General features: G+C 32.1%; 1 protein-coding gene across 1 annotated transcript in view; it reads right to left on the reverse strand.

Moving 5' to 3' along the window:
• Positions 1–981: 981 nt before the first annotated feature.
• Positions 982–17,200, reverse strand: part of LOC142320807 (tripeptidyl-peptidase 2-like) — a gene marked incomplete at its 5' end in the record, with an annotated part of 50,150 nt that continues 33,931 nt past the window's right edge. Inside the window, 2 exons of the mRNA XM_075358786.1 lie at positions 982–1,149; positions 10,416–10,521. Coding sequence (XP_075214901.1) covers positions 982–1,149; positions 10,416–10,521 — 274 coding nt within the window. The remainder of the gene's footprint in view (positions 1,150–10,415; positions 10,522–17,200) is intronic.

The following is a 17,200-nucleotide window of genomic DNA, read 5'->3' on the forward strand; positions in this document are numbered from 1 at the left end:
TTTCACTTCTCTGTGGAATGTTCACTAACTTTCTTTAACCCACGTCAAACTTTTTTGAAAGAACTTTTTCATTTACATAAAACATTTCAAACTATGCTTTTCAGCTTTTATAACTTATCACTAACCATCAGTAATTTTTTTCCTGCTTTGATAATTTCCTTGTTTAGTTTGACCCATTCATTTTCTATAAAACCTGTTTTTGCAGTAATTAAAGTTACGTAAAATGAAATTTTCATTTTACAAATATTATGGATTATCTCAATGACATTTAACAAATCTGATTTACGTTTAAAAAATAATTTTTTTAATTATTATGAATGTAAACCTTATCTTAAAAAAATTACAAAAATAAATCTAGGTAACTGCAGTTTACTAATAATACCACCATGCAAATAAAAAGAAGTTTTGTTTATGTTGTACATATTATTATGTATGATTTTTCTAAAGTCAATCTTTTCAAGACCCATATCCCACTGTACTAATATACTGTACATATAATCCAATTTGATCCATATATATATAGAAAGTAAAAAGTAAATAAGATGCCACTTACCTTATTTTTTTATAACTTTACAATAGCGTTTTTGTGGCAACCCACATCTTCAGTTGTAATTTTTGTTTTTTTAATTTTTATACAAAAATACATATTAAACTCAAAGACATTTAAAATATATATAAAATTTTTTTGATAATATATGTAATTTCATTTTTTTATAAAATTAAAATTGTAAGTTAAAAATTAAAATATAAACATTTTTTTCTTATTTTCATTTAAAAAAATCACATTTAGAACTTTTTTTAATAAAAATTAAATGTGTCATGGCTAGCCAATATTACAGTACTGTATGGATTTATGTATTACCATTGTTTTTATTTGAATAGGTGCTGCCATCTGCTGCAGACTTTTTAAGTGTCATCTTCATATTCTGTATGCAAGTTGATAAAGTTGAATTTTCTCTTATATTTATACATATAATATTTCTAAAAATAAAAGAAAAAAAAGTTAATGTATATGCTCACAGATATCTGAGAGGGTAGTTTCTGGCTCAGCAACATAGGAAGATCATTCAGTTTTTCTAGTAGGTCTTTCCTTTCATGTCGTATTTGTAACTTTAATGTATAATCACCTTTCTCCAATTTTACATTATACTGAAAAATAAAAAAATAGAAGCATTACTTATTTATAAATTTAATAATATAAAATATAATAAATAATAATTATATAGTATAATAAAACAGTTTATTATACTAAATAATTTAGTATAATTATATACTAGAAAATAACTATGTAATAATGTATATATAAGTATTATTATAAAACCAGCAACAATATCATACAATGTTAAAATTGGACAAATTTTTCTACATAATTTTATAAAACAGTTATAACTATATAACTATAAAAACTAAAACATTAGCTTTCAACATATCAAATCCAGTCCCCAAAGATTCCATGCTGAATATGAAAAGAATTTCTTGTACCAACATTAGAAGAAAAAGAAATGACTTACAGTGATGAGTATAATATGAAAATTATTAACACATCATCTGAATTATTTATTTACTTTGTAGCAACATGACAATATTTAGGTGAAATGAAAACAATATTGATTAAATATAATATGTCAAATTAAATCGAATCTACATAAAGAGAAAAGTCTCTTCTGTTGAAGATATATTTATCAAAAAGGAGCTAGGAAAAGCAATAATGAAGAATTGTGTGGGCTGATCTTTTGGAAGTGAAACTTAACTTTTATAACGGATCCAAAGAGCATTGAAGCTTTTGATAACGGCTGTTAGACAAAGTAGTTGATATTGACAAGGTAACAAACTAAATGTTCTATGAAGAATAGAAAAGAAGGTTTAACATGTTTTGTGCTATGGATGTTAATTAACAATCACTATTCCTATTAATAATGATTATCGACATTAACAGCCACTGACTAACTTGATATATACGGAATGGTCCAAAAAAAATGTACTCAAGTGTTTGTAATAACATAATATCTAAATAAAATGAATTACACTCATTCATCTAATGTGTAGTGTAGTGTAAGGTATTAGATTCGTCATGGTAGATAAAGCTGGCAATTTATGCCACGCATGTGTGGGTGGTGGGTGGTAGAACGAGCCAGTGCAGCAGAAGACAGTTGAGTAGCAACAATGGCTGAGGTTTGCTTATCGTACCGCCACCAACATGTTGAACAATTGCTCGCATTCGTGATAAATTTGAAGCCGTCGGAACTGTTAAAGATGTGCACAAGGAAAGATCCGGCCGACCACAAACAGCTACAAGTTCAACGTCCATTGCTGTGGTGTCTGATCACTGCAAAAATCAGAGAACCAGGGAGCTTGTGTAAGTGGGGTGAGCCGGTCAAGTGTAAGAGAATTATGAAGAGTGCAAAGTAGAAAGTGTACATTCCAAGACTGCTACATGCAATGAATGAGAACGACCCAGATCGAAGGATGGAGTGGTTTCAGCACATGGTTGGCAGGGATGAGGAATTTACAGGGAAGTTTGTGTGGACTAATGAGGCGCAATTCAAACGTAACAGTACTGTGAACCGCCACAATTGTGTCTACTGGGCTCCTCAAAATCCTCACACTCATGTGGACAAGGCAGTGATTCTACTGGGAGGTTGTTTATCATCAGTGTGTGGTTTGACTGGTCCCTTTTTCTGTGAAGGTACCATAGTAACTGGTGAGGCACATCTTGATATGCTTCAGACAAGGATTTTACCTGCCATCCAAAACCTGTACGGTGATTAACTATTTTAGTGTAATAAGACAGAGTCCCATCTCACTACCAGCAAGATGTCAGGTTTCACCTTGATAAAACTCTACCTGGATGACGGGTGGACCACAGAGGTGTTGTTGAGTACCCACCTCACCACCTGATTAGACACCTTTGGACTTCTACCTCTGTGGGATTGTCAAGAATGATGTGTACCGAAAAAAAAAGTAACAATTGACAAGCTACATTAAAAAATCGTAGTCATGTGCTGCCATTACGCCAGATACACTAACAGCCGTAGTTCAGTGTGCAGTTCGGCACAATGGGCGTTGTATGGAAGCTGCTGGTGGTCATTTCAAAAACGTACCATAACCCCTCTCTCAGTGCCAAAAATTGTTACATCAAGTCAAATTTGACATGAGATATGTACTAGCAACTACATTTTTTTGGACTAATCTGTATATGTTTTTGTTAGTTTATCATCAATTTTAAAGCGATATAAACTTTTCTTAGTAATTCTAAAGGGCACATTTTGTTACACAGCACATTCAGGTTTTGTTAACAAAGACAGCTCTTGCTGACCTGTCTTTCTTGAAATTCACCCTTTTCATATATTGTATTGGCACAAGTCTTTTAAGAAAATAAAAATTTCTTATTTCACCTACATTTTTTATTTGTAATAGGATGGTAGAAGTGTCATTAGTGTTATAAATGACATATATTTCTTTTTTAATCATAAAATAATTAATACTGTAATATTTAGTTTTTATTCAGTTAATCAATTACATGATTTTCTTTATTTGATTTTTCTTAATGTGTAATCATGGTATATTTTGTACAGTAGCAGTTCTAAAAAATTATTTTATTTCTGCATTTATTCAGAAACTAAATTTTATGATGCATGTTTTTATTACGGAGTTTTGTCAATAATTCTCTGCATTTGAAAGTTTTTCCCTTCAGAAATATAAAAAAAATTTTTCTTTACATTATTTAAGTGTATTATTTTAATTTTATTTTGGATATATTTTTCAATTCTTATGTAAGAATTATGTAATAAAAAAATACTGCATTTGAAAATTTAGGTGTAATTTATTCAGTAGTTTTTGCTTATTATTTTCTTTATTTATTATAATGTACATAAACTTTGCTTGTATACAGTATCATTAACAAACTTATTAAAAAAATAAATAAATAAACATTAACAACTAAATTCATAGAAAAATCTGAAAAGTTGCCTTTAGAGAAGTACAACAGAAAAAAAAAATTATTCATATAGTACAAGGTATGGCAGCATAATTTGCTAATTTGAATTAGGTGCCAGGAAGCAAGGTTTGGCCATTAGAGGGTGTGGATGGTCTCATTTGAACACGTGGGTCGGAAGCTTTTTCTCCCTTCCACTTCAGTACCAAGAATGCGGTGACGCATTTACCACAGAGGCTTACTTTTCTAATGGTTGCTCAATCGTTGCCACCTGCAAGCATTCTGCGCACACATTCTGCTCGGATTGCCATCTGAGCTTGTGTTCCTGGTTGGCAATCAATTGTTACATGGGCAAACACATTCAGGAGAAATGGGAGTGTTGAAAAGAGAAGATCAGGGGAATGGTCCGTGAGATCAACCCAAAGCATCAAGGCAGTCTTTTTTGCAATCTCCTCAGCACTCGGCATGCAAGCATGCAGCTGCCCTTTTTTTTCCAAAGCTTGATGAAATGGATGTTGGGGGATGTGTGGTTTCAGCAGGATGGAGCCACAGCTTACATGGTGTCAACTGCAATGCAAGTTTTACAGGAAAACTTACCTGAGCGCCTGATCTTTTTGAGGGGCGATCTTCAGTGGCCCGTGTGATCAACTGATTTAGCCTCTTATGACTATTTTTATGGGAGTATCTGAAATCCCTCGTGTACACTGATCGTCCAAGGACCCTTGATGAACTGAAGGTTTGCCAAGAAATAGCCAACATATCCTTGCTATACTGGAAAGTCGACCGATGCTTCCGAATTATGGTAAATCTGTATATCGCCAATGGGGGGAGCCACTTGTTGGTTACAATTTTTAAAACAGTGTAAAGTAGCAGCATATAGTGAAAAAATAATTACATCTTTGGTTTTATTGACCCTTCATCAGAAAATTATGCTGCCGCACCTGTTTATAAGCAGTAAGCACACAAACTAATCCAAAAATGTATCTTACCTACCACGTGCATACACAGACAAGTTATGTACATTTGTTTAGTACTCTAGTTTATTTAAAAATTTATATTTAGTGTATTTCTATTCAATATTATGATGCAATATTTGTGCAATGTACAATTTGGTTAAACATAATAAGCTACAGATTTTGTTCTTATGATGAAGTAACTCTTGTAGAAAATTCTAAGTGTTACAACATTTTGTTATGAATTTTATTACATACAAAGTAAAATAATAAATAGTTAATAAAGAGTAGATAGGGTGTAATGTTTAGGATCAGACTTTGCAACTTTTCTCCTAATTAACTTTAACAAATGTCGATTGAGCCTCCACAAGGTGCACCTGGATGTAAAAAAGTTTGTCCAGAACAAATAAAAGTTTGTCTGGTGAACTGTATCTAAACAAACTTCACAGCTTCATTTATCATCAAATCACATCACACTAGACCACATCTAGAGTTGTAACTCAGGACCTAGTCCCACCACAGGTGACTCCTTGACAATCATGAAAGGTCTTGTAAGGAATACTCTACCATCTGAACCAAGCAACACTAGATTTTAGAGAAGGCAGCATTCGGATATAGTGGGCTGCCACTTTAAAAAATAACACGCAATTGAAAGCATTGGAATGCCCCAACACTACATACACGAACAAGAAAAATTCAAAGTCCTAAATCAAATCAAAGCAAATCACCTACATTTTCACACAATGTAATTTGCTCATGCAGATTTCTCATCATGAGTCTGCAGAAAATAAGAAACACTGACCAGGACACCATGGAATCTCAAGGCTCTACAAAGGTACACCTGGGAAGAGAGTGATGGAAAATGCCCACAGTTTGGAACAGGCCTTTTTAATATAACAAGCCTCAAGATAATAAACTCCATGCAAGAATTCAAGTCACAATCCCCAAGAATCTCAACACTCATCCTAAAACCATCTAATAAAATCTACACTACAATAAATGCCCATGCACTGACTAGTTTTATAACTCTGCAAAAGACTGTACAAAATAGAAAAGTCTGGGATGTACTCGATTTGACCATAAATAACATCCCCAAAAACCTTGTTAAACAACTAATCGGAGACTTTAATACTCAACTAGGCAGAGAAAGAAGATATTGCAACATCATCAATAAATGGCCTGCCCAAAAGAAAACAAATAAAAACAGATAAGAGACTCACTAAAGGAGAATGGCAATCAGACCATGTCTTCATGGATATACACCACCACGAGACCTACAATGTAAAAGTCCTCCAAGAAGTAGCCACAGGCTCAGACGACTTTGTAGTCAAACCTAAAATTAAATTTACTTCCCAAAGTAACGCAACAATACCAAACCCCTAAAAAATTAAAAGAATAATGGACCCTACCCAACTAATCAAGAACGAAAATTACCAAAAAATAACAATCACAGATAAACTTGAAGATGTCAACTACCTTAAACAAATTTAGAAGAATTAACCCCAATAAAATCCTGTAAAAAAAACACCAATGGTGGAACAGCATATGTAATGAAACAGTGCAACAAAGACATCAAAAGTATGGCTATTTCACCAATCCTAAAAATCAGAAACATTCTTCCAAAATCTAGTAAAACAAAGAAAAGAAACCACCTAAACCTTAAGGAGAATAAAAAGACAACACCATAAAGACAAACCTGAAGTCAATGATTCAATAAAACACATTTGAAAAATTATTACAAAACCTTCAAAAATCAGTTCCAGAAATACAAACCCCCAACCCTAATAATAAAGAATGAAAACAGTAAACTGGCCCATAACAATAAAGTCAATGCAGAAATCCTAGCTAAATATTTCAACAAACTGCTAAATTGCAAAAATCCAACAAAACTCCTACACTTCAACACCAACACTCAATAACTACACCATCATAAAAAGAAAACATCAACTCTCCTACAATAAAAGAAATCTACCAAGCAGTGGGTGAGATAAAGAATTACAAAGCAGCAGGAGATCAGACATTTGTAGAGATCTGGAAACATGCAGGAAGATCAGCAAAAATTGTCCTTAATCAACAGCTTGTCAATATCTGGATCAAAGAAAAACTACCAGAGCATTGGACAACAACCCCATCCGCTGTACAAAAAAGGGGACAAAACACACCCAAATAATGACAGGTGAATCACAATCCTACACACAACATACAAAATTCTTTCCTGTATCATCTTCAACAGAATCAGTTCACAACTAAAGTAATAACTAGAATACCGTGGAGGTTTCAGACCAGATCATGAGTCTCAAGCTAATAATGGATTACAACAGGAGAAGAAACAGAGATCCTCACAAAATATGATAAAACTGACCCTCACATACTAAGTTGAAGGTAAAATTCAGAGGTGAGCTCTCTGAACCATTTGAGATCAAAACAGGACTGTACTAAGACGATGGGCTCTAATTGTTATTATTCAATTGAGCTCTAGAAATGGTAATGAAAGAGTGGCTCAAAAGGTGCCCCCCAAAAGTAAAAATACATCGAAAAATCAAAACAAACTATCTTGGTTTTGCCAACGACTTGGCACTGCTAGCAAACAACATCAACAAAGCTAAATCACAGATATTAAAACTTCAAAACATGCAAATAAAATTGGTCTCAAAATATCATTTGAAAAAACTGAAATTATGTCCCAAAAACCAACTCAATTAAAAGAAATAAACATAAAGGGTAATAAAATCAAAATAGTAACCCAAATTAAATACCTCAGAGAAATAATAACAAACAACCTAAACAAAAAAAATCCTTGATCCAAATAAGAAGAAACAAACAAGCTAAACCTCAAAATTAACCTGGTACACTTACAATAAAAAATACCCATCAATAAATGAAAAAATGAGATACTGCAACACAGTTATATAAAACCAGAAGCCACTTATGCAGCAGAAACATTCTTCCACCTGAACAAAAAATGAAAAACAGACAGACTCCAGAAAACTGAAAGAAGAATTGGAAGAACCTGCATCAATAAAAAGAACCAGAAAGTCGGGCAGTGGTGAACTGGGCCCAACAAAGTCTTGTACAAAGAGTAAGACCCTTACTCCAAGCATAAGAGAAGACTAGGATTCTTTGAACATATCATGAGGATGCAAGATTCAAGACTTCTAAAACAGCTAATACAGTATAATCTCGACTCAAAAAACAACAAAACAGGTTGCAGATGGATCAGAGAAATAAGATCTGAGGGAAACTGGCCTTACACAAGAAGACACCAGAGATAAGATAAAATTAAACAACAAAAACAATTGCTTCACACTCACAAGAACATTTTCAAGATTAGAAAAGGCACACAGATTGGAAAAATGAAAAATATTGGAAGGACCGCAAAGTTCAACCAGTCCCATCGAAGAGACTTAGATAATTGGACTGACTAAAGGTAGTTAGAAGTAAAATAGGGCACAGAATGTTAAAAATTTTGTTTTATCTGAAAGTATTTTTAAATTTATGTTCAACAAACATTTTTTACTTGATAGGCACAAAGGTATTTGGTTACCAACTCAAATACATTAATATTCACTATGATACTCATTTAAAGTGTTTTAGTGGGATTAAAATATATAAAAGTATTGAGACATTTTTTAATATTCATTGAGATGCCTTTTTTCTACTTTATCATTCTTTGCTTGTTACATATTTATTCTTATACATTATTTGCTTTTTTAGAGCAGACCTAATAACATTTTTATAATGAAGGTTATTTTCATTTCTTTTTTTATCTGTAAATTTAGGTTTTATAAATATAGTTGTAATAATAAAGTTTTTGTGAAGAATTGATTCATTTCCAAACTCATTGTTTGGAAATGCAAACATTTTATTATCAAACATGCTTCAAATAGAAAAATTACAGATTTATACTCTAAATCAAAGTATACATTCAAGCATAATAGAAAGGGACTCATACTTAAAATAAAAAGGTATTTATACTTAAAATTATTATTAAACTTAATAAATTATTTAAAAAAAATAATAATAGTAATGCAACTTGTAAGATAGTACGTATAAAACTAAGAGTAAAAACAAGGAAGCAATCATCATAACAAAAAAATTTTTATTTTTTTTTAAGAGTACAATAATAAATGCACAAAACATACAACAAATAAGAAAAAATTAGAACTAATTTTATTCAAAAATAAATAAATATAAAAAAATTATATATATACACACACGAGGGAGGGTAAGTCAATTATTATCCGCAATTTAGTTATATTTTTGTTTATGTTGGTAGTACTGTCGTGTTGCATAGATGACGCATGAGTGGTTTAATTGTTGTTATGTCTGTGCAGGTTTGATGCTGCTAGGTTACTTCCATTATCGCTGCCCTGCCGTTAACCATGACTGTTCCGCTTTCTGTTTGCACCAAAGAAGAGCAACGTTCAGTGATCCGTTTTTTGTGGTCGAAGGTGTATCAGGGGCCGAAATTCATCAAAGACTTTCAGTACAGTATGGGAACAGTGTGTTACTGCAACAGAGTGTCTAAGAATTAATTGAAAAATTAAAAAAATTATCGCACAAGTGTTACGCACGACGAAGGAGTTGGACGACCGTTTACCGCCACAAATGAGGAAAACATTGAGAGTGCACATGACATGGTTTCTTAAGGTAGACGAATAACTATTGATGAAGTGGCACATCATCTACAAATTAGTCACAGTTCTGCCTACGAAATCATCCACTACAGACTTGAGTTTCATAAAGTCTGTGCAAGATGGGTCCCAAAACAACTCACACAGTTGCATAAACAAACACGCTTGGACATCTGTCAAAAACATTTGGATCGCTACGGTCTTCTTAGAGAGAATCATCACTGGTGATGAAACACGGATCCATCATTACGAGCCGGAGAGTAAACAGCAGAGTTTGGAATGGAAATATCCAAATTCGCCCTGCAAAAAAAAGTTCAAGACCAACCATCTGCAGGAAAACTGATGCTTATGGTTTTTTGGGACATAAGGCCCAGTACTGCAGCATTATGAGAAAGGGGCATGACAATAAACAGTGCGTGTTACAGTGAGATGCTTACTGCCAAGAGGAAGCCTGCAATTTGAAGCAAACACCAAGGACAGCTGTCAAAAGGTATTGTGTTGTTGCATGACAATGCCCATCCACATCCTGCTGCCCACACTGCTGAAATGCTCCAAAAACTCAACTTTGAAGTACTGGCTCATCCTCCGTAGTCCTGATCTTGCCCCTTCTGACTACCACTTGTTTGGTCCACTCAAAGAGGCATTAAGGGACCATCGATTTACCTCGGACGAAACAGTGAAAGAAGCGGAGCATTCCTGGCTTGCAGCTCAATCGAAAACCTTCTTTTATGAGGGCATCAGGAAGCTTGTGCAACGATGGACCAAGTGCGTTCAAATGCAAGGGGACTATGTTGAAAAATGATTACATGTAAGTTTCCTATTTGTATTGCAATAAAATTTATAACTACATAGTGGGTAATAATTGACTTACCCTTTTATATATATATAAAGTACCTTGGAAGGATAGGCATCTCCAGCTGCCAGAAATTGTTTATTGCTGTCATATAGTAGCCAAAGTTGTGATTCATACTCAGATTCATAAAGGAATGGACTAAGAGGACTAATGTTATACAGGTACCAGCATTAGAAAAAACTGGACTAAGAGAACATGCTAGGAGATGTATTATTTTATAGCAAATTCACACTATGAATTACTATGGATTGGCAAAAATGATTAACAGAAAAAATACACACAACTTTCATTATGTTTCAATAATTAGTAATAACCAGGATTATATGAGCAAAAGAAAATGATCATCATATCATTCACCAATTTACTGATAATTCGAGGTTAACTTATCATTTCCTACTAGGCCTTAACTGACATGTGAGAAGACTAGTTGATTACAGTCAATGTATCTGTGTATTAATACATAATTTTAGTAGGTAAGGTGAAGATCATTCATTAGTCATCAATAACGAGGGAAGATCATTCATGTAGAAGCAAGCACCTGTAAGGTTAGTTTGAGTAGCCTGCATCCCTCAAGAATGATTTTTCATTAATATAGTACAGTCCTGTTAAAACAAACTTCGTTAAGGTTATCTGTAGACAATCTTTGCAGTCCTTTTATTACATTTTTTTATATCTATCAAATCTACATAAAATTAACAACTCCTTTAGTAGAACTTTCATGAAAATAATAAATCTCATCACCGCAACATTTTCCATAAAATTTAATACTTTAGTCCTGTATTTTACCAAATTGATCACTCCTTTAAAATTATGCAGTGCTGATTTATTACAATGCTTCCCACTGTCTTTTTTGCAGAGAGTAAGGTGGCAAGTTCTTACTTCTGCAGTTACTACTTTGTCTTAGATATCACAGATTTAAAAAAATTTTGTTTTAGCATGTCTTGTTGGGAAATCTTTTTCGCATATCTAGTATAAAAATCAGTCAACAGATTTAAATATTTGGAACATATATGTTAAAATAGTTTGTTAACATTTATAAATAAATGTTACCAAATTCTATTTAAGAATTTATACTGATCATGTTTATGGATTATACAACAGTGCTGTTACAGGGCCAGATAATGAACTGTTTACACGTCCAATCTGGTGAATAGGATATTGGTGTTGTGAATGAATGGTTTCAAGTAACAATGGATTACTACTTAATATCCACAAAATGCACAAATTAAATTTTATTAAACCACAAAACTGATGTATTTATTGCAAATTTTTCATTCACAAGTAATTATAATTTATCAACTACTGTAACATTCTTAAGACTTGTACTGACACTAACATGGAAGGTTCTTGTAAACACTTGTAATAAACAGGGCATACTGATACAGTTCTGAATAATGGAGAGGAAAACTGTGAATAAGTGATGTATTATGTCTCTGTATATCCACTGATGAATTCCAGAATTACTTATCTTTTGTTGAGATTTTGTAGAGCAAAAAATATTTATTATGCGAAAGAAAATTATTCATGTTAATTTTCCTACATTAAAAATACAGCATTAGTAGCATAATAATTAGTCTTTTAATTGAGGTCTGGAATGAATGGTTTGACGAAAATTATACTTTATTTTTGAAATCTGTTCTTTTTTCAACATGGAGGTCCACTTCATTATTTCAAATCTAAACTCATGTTTTTACTGCATTTTTGGATACGAAATAATATTTTAAGGCTTTTTTATTGTTTGTATTTTTCTCTAAACATAGTGGTTATAAAGCTACATGGGCTGACAATTATAAATTTACAAAAACAATAAATATAGTTTTAATGCTAAATAATTTTATCAGCTGTTTTTTTTTTTAATTGTTGAAAATTTCTTGAATTTAACAGTACATTCAGTAATGTATTGGAAAAATGTGTATGCATGAAATTAATTTTTAACAAAAATTCAACAATAGTGAGAAAAACATAAGTATAATGATAACGTGATTCTACCTCTCACTGTAAACTAACATGCGTTCAGAGAGTTGCTGTGCATTTAATTGTGGAAGTGTAATGACAAAACTTTTCTAATTATTACTTGTATTTTTACTTCATTACTTTATAAAAATGGATGGATATTAACTAGTAATATTAACTCCAACATCAATACAACACAGCACATTTTTCAATTTGTTTCCAAAAACTTTAACCAGCTGATGTACAGGAATGTCTCTTACATATGCCATTATTGTGGTTTTTAGTTTATCAATCACATGTGATCTATTGCAATACACTGCTTGTTTCGCTGCCCCCCCACAGAAAGCAATCTGGAGGAATCAAATCAGGCAATTATAAAGGCCACAAACCCCTCAAAATGATTTGTTCACAAAGACATTTTGTAATCATTGACCTGTTAGCCGTGTGCAATGTGGAACAATCTTGTTAAAACCAACGGTGATTGATTTTCATTTCTGTTAACTGACTAATGAAGTTTGTTAAAACAGCATAATAACAATCACTATTAATTGTATTTTTAAAAAAAACTAAACCGTAACATGCGTCCTACTCACACCAACCCAGACTCCAATTTTAGCTTTATGTAAAGATTGTGCAATTCATGGGGATTAGTGTCAACTACAGTATTGTATTTTGTTAATTAATATACCATCTTAGATGAAATCACGCTTTATCTGCAAAAAAATGTAATGTCAATGATATATACAGAATTATGGTCAATAAAATGTTTAAACCATTGACAATAATTTAGTTTTTGGGCATGATCTGTAGGTTTCAGTTCTTGGACACAAATTACTTTGTACAGGAAAATTTTTAGTTCTTTTCTTATAGTTTTATATGCGGTAGCAAGTTCAATATCTTGTTGCTGTGCTATCTTATGCATTGACTTTGGTGGGTTTTTGGCCTCAGCATCCGAAATATCAGGCGCTTCTGTTTGTTTACTTTAGGTGCTCTTCTACTTCGATCAGGGTCTTCAACAGAACCTGTTGCCTGAAATTTTTCAATAAGAGTTCAAACTGCAAGGTGGTGAGAAACAGGAATATTTGGAAACTTTTCAGAAAATTTGTGCTTCATTAAATCAATATACTAGTCACCTTCACGAAAGATGTGTTCCTGTACCGAAAGAACCATTATGTTTCTCGCAACTACCGATTCTAATAAACAAAACAAAGCAGGTTCAATCACATCTCAATAACTGACGTCTTGGTTTATTAATGAGCAATGACCAAAGAATCCACACGGCAACCGACCTAATGCTGAAAGAACTCAATGCACCACATAATTCTAAAGCATGTTGCACAGTGACTTTCCCAATGTATTATTGCAAGATTAGTTGGAAATATGTGGAATAATGAATGGGTCATTTCAGAAAAAAATACATTGCCAGAACCGATGTGTTATTAAAAATATTGAGACCGATATTTTGGCCTTATTACACAGCTTCCATAAAGGAAGCAGTGCAATTGCTACTCTACCTTATGACTCCATAGCAAATGTATATTGCAAAAGCACAGTTACCAGGATTAAAACTTCACATGATGCCTGGTGATGAAAGAAGAAGGCTTGAATTCAGTAGCTGGATTGCAGAACTGGTTGTAAATTATACTAATTTTTTGTCTAATATTATTTGGTGAAATGAAACCAATTTCTCCAATAATGGAATGCACAACTGAAAAAACAACCTAATCGTCAAGAGAAAATCCATTAATTGTCAGAGAAGGACACAATCAAGTGAAATTTTCCATAAACTTCTGGTGTGCCATCACCAACAATCAAATTTTGGCAGTGAATTTCTACGAGAGAAATCTTATAGGAACTTGATAATGTCAATTGCTGGATGAGGTTCTACTGCCATCTATTGATGACTTGCCACTTGTCTATTGACTTGCCTCATCATCTAGTGATGATCCACCAAAGCCAAGTTGGCCACCATATTGGAAAAAGGGCAAAGATTTAAAAAATGGTAATGCTATATTTTTCATGTATGAAAAATCTAGGGGAAAATCTCCATTTAAAATTTTTCATAAAATTTATAATGACTAAAATTCCAATGATGGGCATCTTGAGTAGATCACCTGTAACTATGGAGTGTTCATAAAAACCATTTTAAAAATTCAGGAGTCCCCATTGAAATAAAGAAAAAAAATTTATATCAACAAATGTCTGCTGGAAACACTTAGTTTACACTTTCCACCATTTTGTATTTTTAACAAAAAATATATTTCTCAGGAATGGTTAATTATATCAAGCTGAAATTTTGTACACTGCTAGGGTACCTACAGATTTACTTATATAAAAATAATGAACCTAAACTTTCAACCCACTTTAAAATGGCTGCCATGTAAACTTTCTAATTGTTAATATCTTTGCAACCATTAGTTTTTTTAAATGTAATGTTAAATATAAATGTTATAGAAAAAGTTAAACATTATGTGACAAAGAAAGTGACACCTTATTTATTGAAATCCATTTATAAATAACAAAGTTTCAGCAAAAATTCTTTAAGTGAGTCACTTTAGATTAAAAAACCAGTTTTCATTTCCTCCTAAATAAAATTAAATAACTTGAAACCACCTGAACTGGAATAATTTTATTAATGTTATCATGTAATAACTTATAATATTGAAAATATTAAAATAAAATAAAATATTACTGAAATCAAAATATTATAATATTAATATAGAAAAACTTAAATTGCTTAATAACAATTATTGTAATTAACAAGTCAATATTGTAAATGTAAACTAGTACCCAGTTTTTCTTTTGCTATTGACCAAGTGAATAACCTGTGCTGTACGAGTTAATTAATTATCTTTTTTGCCATTATCTTATTCACCATGGCAGGTAATGTGAATCGTATTTATACTAACTTAGAAATGGCTGATATGCATTTAATATAAGGTCTTGCAAGTTGCAACACCCTTGAGGCTGTATCAGGAACACTTTTTCAATCAAGTGTTACCTTCTCACACAATGTTTTCATCAATTTATAGACACGGTTATTAAACAAACTGTTGTTTATTTTTAAGATTTATTTAATAATAGATTATCATATCAGATAATAAAATATTAACAAAAGAAATACAGTCGCTGTTTAAATTGGTGGTCCTCCTTCAAAATACATGCATCCAGACATTTTTCATTGACTGCCAAACTCTTCAAAGGCCAGGTGTCTGAAGAATCCACTCAATTCCATTTAGAATTCTTGTCTGCAATTCTTCTATGGAATCCAGAGTGGTGTCATAAACAAGTGTTTATACACTTGTATTACACTAATATTACTAATACTATAATATTAATATATTATAATAGTATTAGTGTAATACTAATATTAATTATATTAATCATTGTGTAAATTCTGTTTTCTGCTTTAATTGTTAGGGTTGCTGTTCTTGCGGAGTTTGATGAGAAATCCTTAACTGAGTTTATTACATTGTTATGAACCAGGAATCCCATTCCAAATTGAGCACATTTTTCATTGCTTTTTTCTGAAGGTTCTTTGCAGATATGATACCCTCCCCAATTCCACTGGGTCTTGATCCATGTTCCATAGTTCTTAGGGCTCTGTTATTAGAATTTTGTGTTGGTCAAGCATGTCTGTTAGGTGTTTTAGTTTGCCGATTTTCTTTAGCGAGTTTATAGTGTTTGTTGCAAATTGCAAAAACTTATTTGGTTTGTTGAATTTTAGTCTTTTATTTGTCCATTGTTTGTCATGTATCTTCTGTTGGGCTTCCAAGGCTCTGATTTGCTGTGATCTTCTAAGTGATACCTCGCATCCAAGTGCTGTCTTTCCTTGAATCTTTGGTGTTGTGTGTCCAAGTTGGTGGATTCTATTGTTAGAAGACTTTCCATGTTTGGTTAATTGTCTGTTCTGATGATCAAAATGTTTCTGGCTGAAGCCAGATTTTACAATTTCAAATTTGATTTGTTCAGATGACTGATGAGGTATGAATTGAATTTCAATTTAGTTCATCAAATGAGATTCTCCATACTTCATTTGACTATCCAGAGCACCACTGGATGCTAAATCCAAATTTATGATTTTAATTTTGGAGAAAAATTTTAATTTAGATCCGAAATCAATTGAGGTAACCGTCTGTAATTAAAAATTTTTTTCTTGATTGTTTTTTTGTGGTATTTTTCATATGAAAAATGCCACGCCTGACTGGGATTCAAACCCGGTACCTCCAGATGAAAGGCCGAGATGCTACCACAAGTGCCACAGAAGCCAGCAATTCTGATGTTAATCAAAATATTATGTTATAATAAGATTGTTTACTGAAAAAAACAAGCAGGATACATTTTTTAATACTTGTTCTTTCTTATGATAAAATTATTCTGACTGAACATATAAAACTATAATTAAGGAAATAAAAATCAAATGTAAGTTCAGTTTTAAAGATTTGTAATTAAAATATGAAAATATACTTGGTTTGAGGCAATAGTCACCAGTTTACCATACCGCATAGCCATAGTTAATTTAGAAAATCATAAAATAATAAGCGGCTTTTAATAATGAAATAACAAAATTTTGTAAAAGGTTTTTTGAAAGTATATCTTATCGAAAACTTACATGGAAATTATAACAGCAATTTTGATCAGTTAAGAGTGGGGAAATTTCATAGTTTGATGAAGAAGCACAGGAATGCCTGATAATCAAAACTAGCACATTTAAGAAGTTTAAACACACAAATGTGTATGAATATAAAAACTGTATGAATATTATACTTTTCAGTACTGCAAACTTGAGAAAATATCTCATTTAAATACTGTAAAATACTGTTTAATATATGTGTTTATTTTTATAATTATAAATACAATTACACTATGCTTT

The sequence above is a fragment of the Lycorma delicatula genome, chromosome 3, assembly GCF_047948215.1.
Source record: "Lycorma delicatula isolate Av1 chromosome 3, ASM4794821v1, whole genome shotgun sequence".
NCBI classification, from domain to species: Eukaryota; Metazoa; Arthropoda; class Insecta; order Hemiptera; family Fulgoridae; genus Lycorma; species Lycorma delicatula.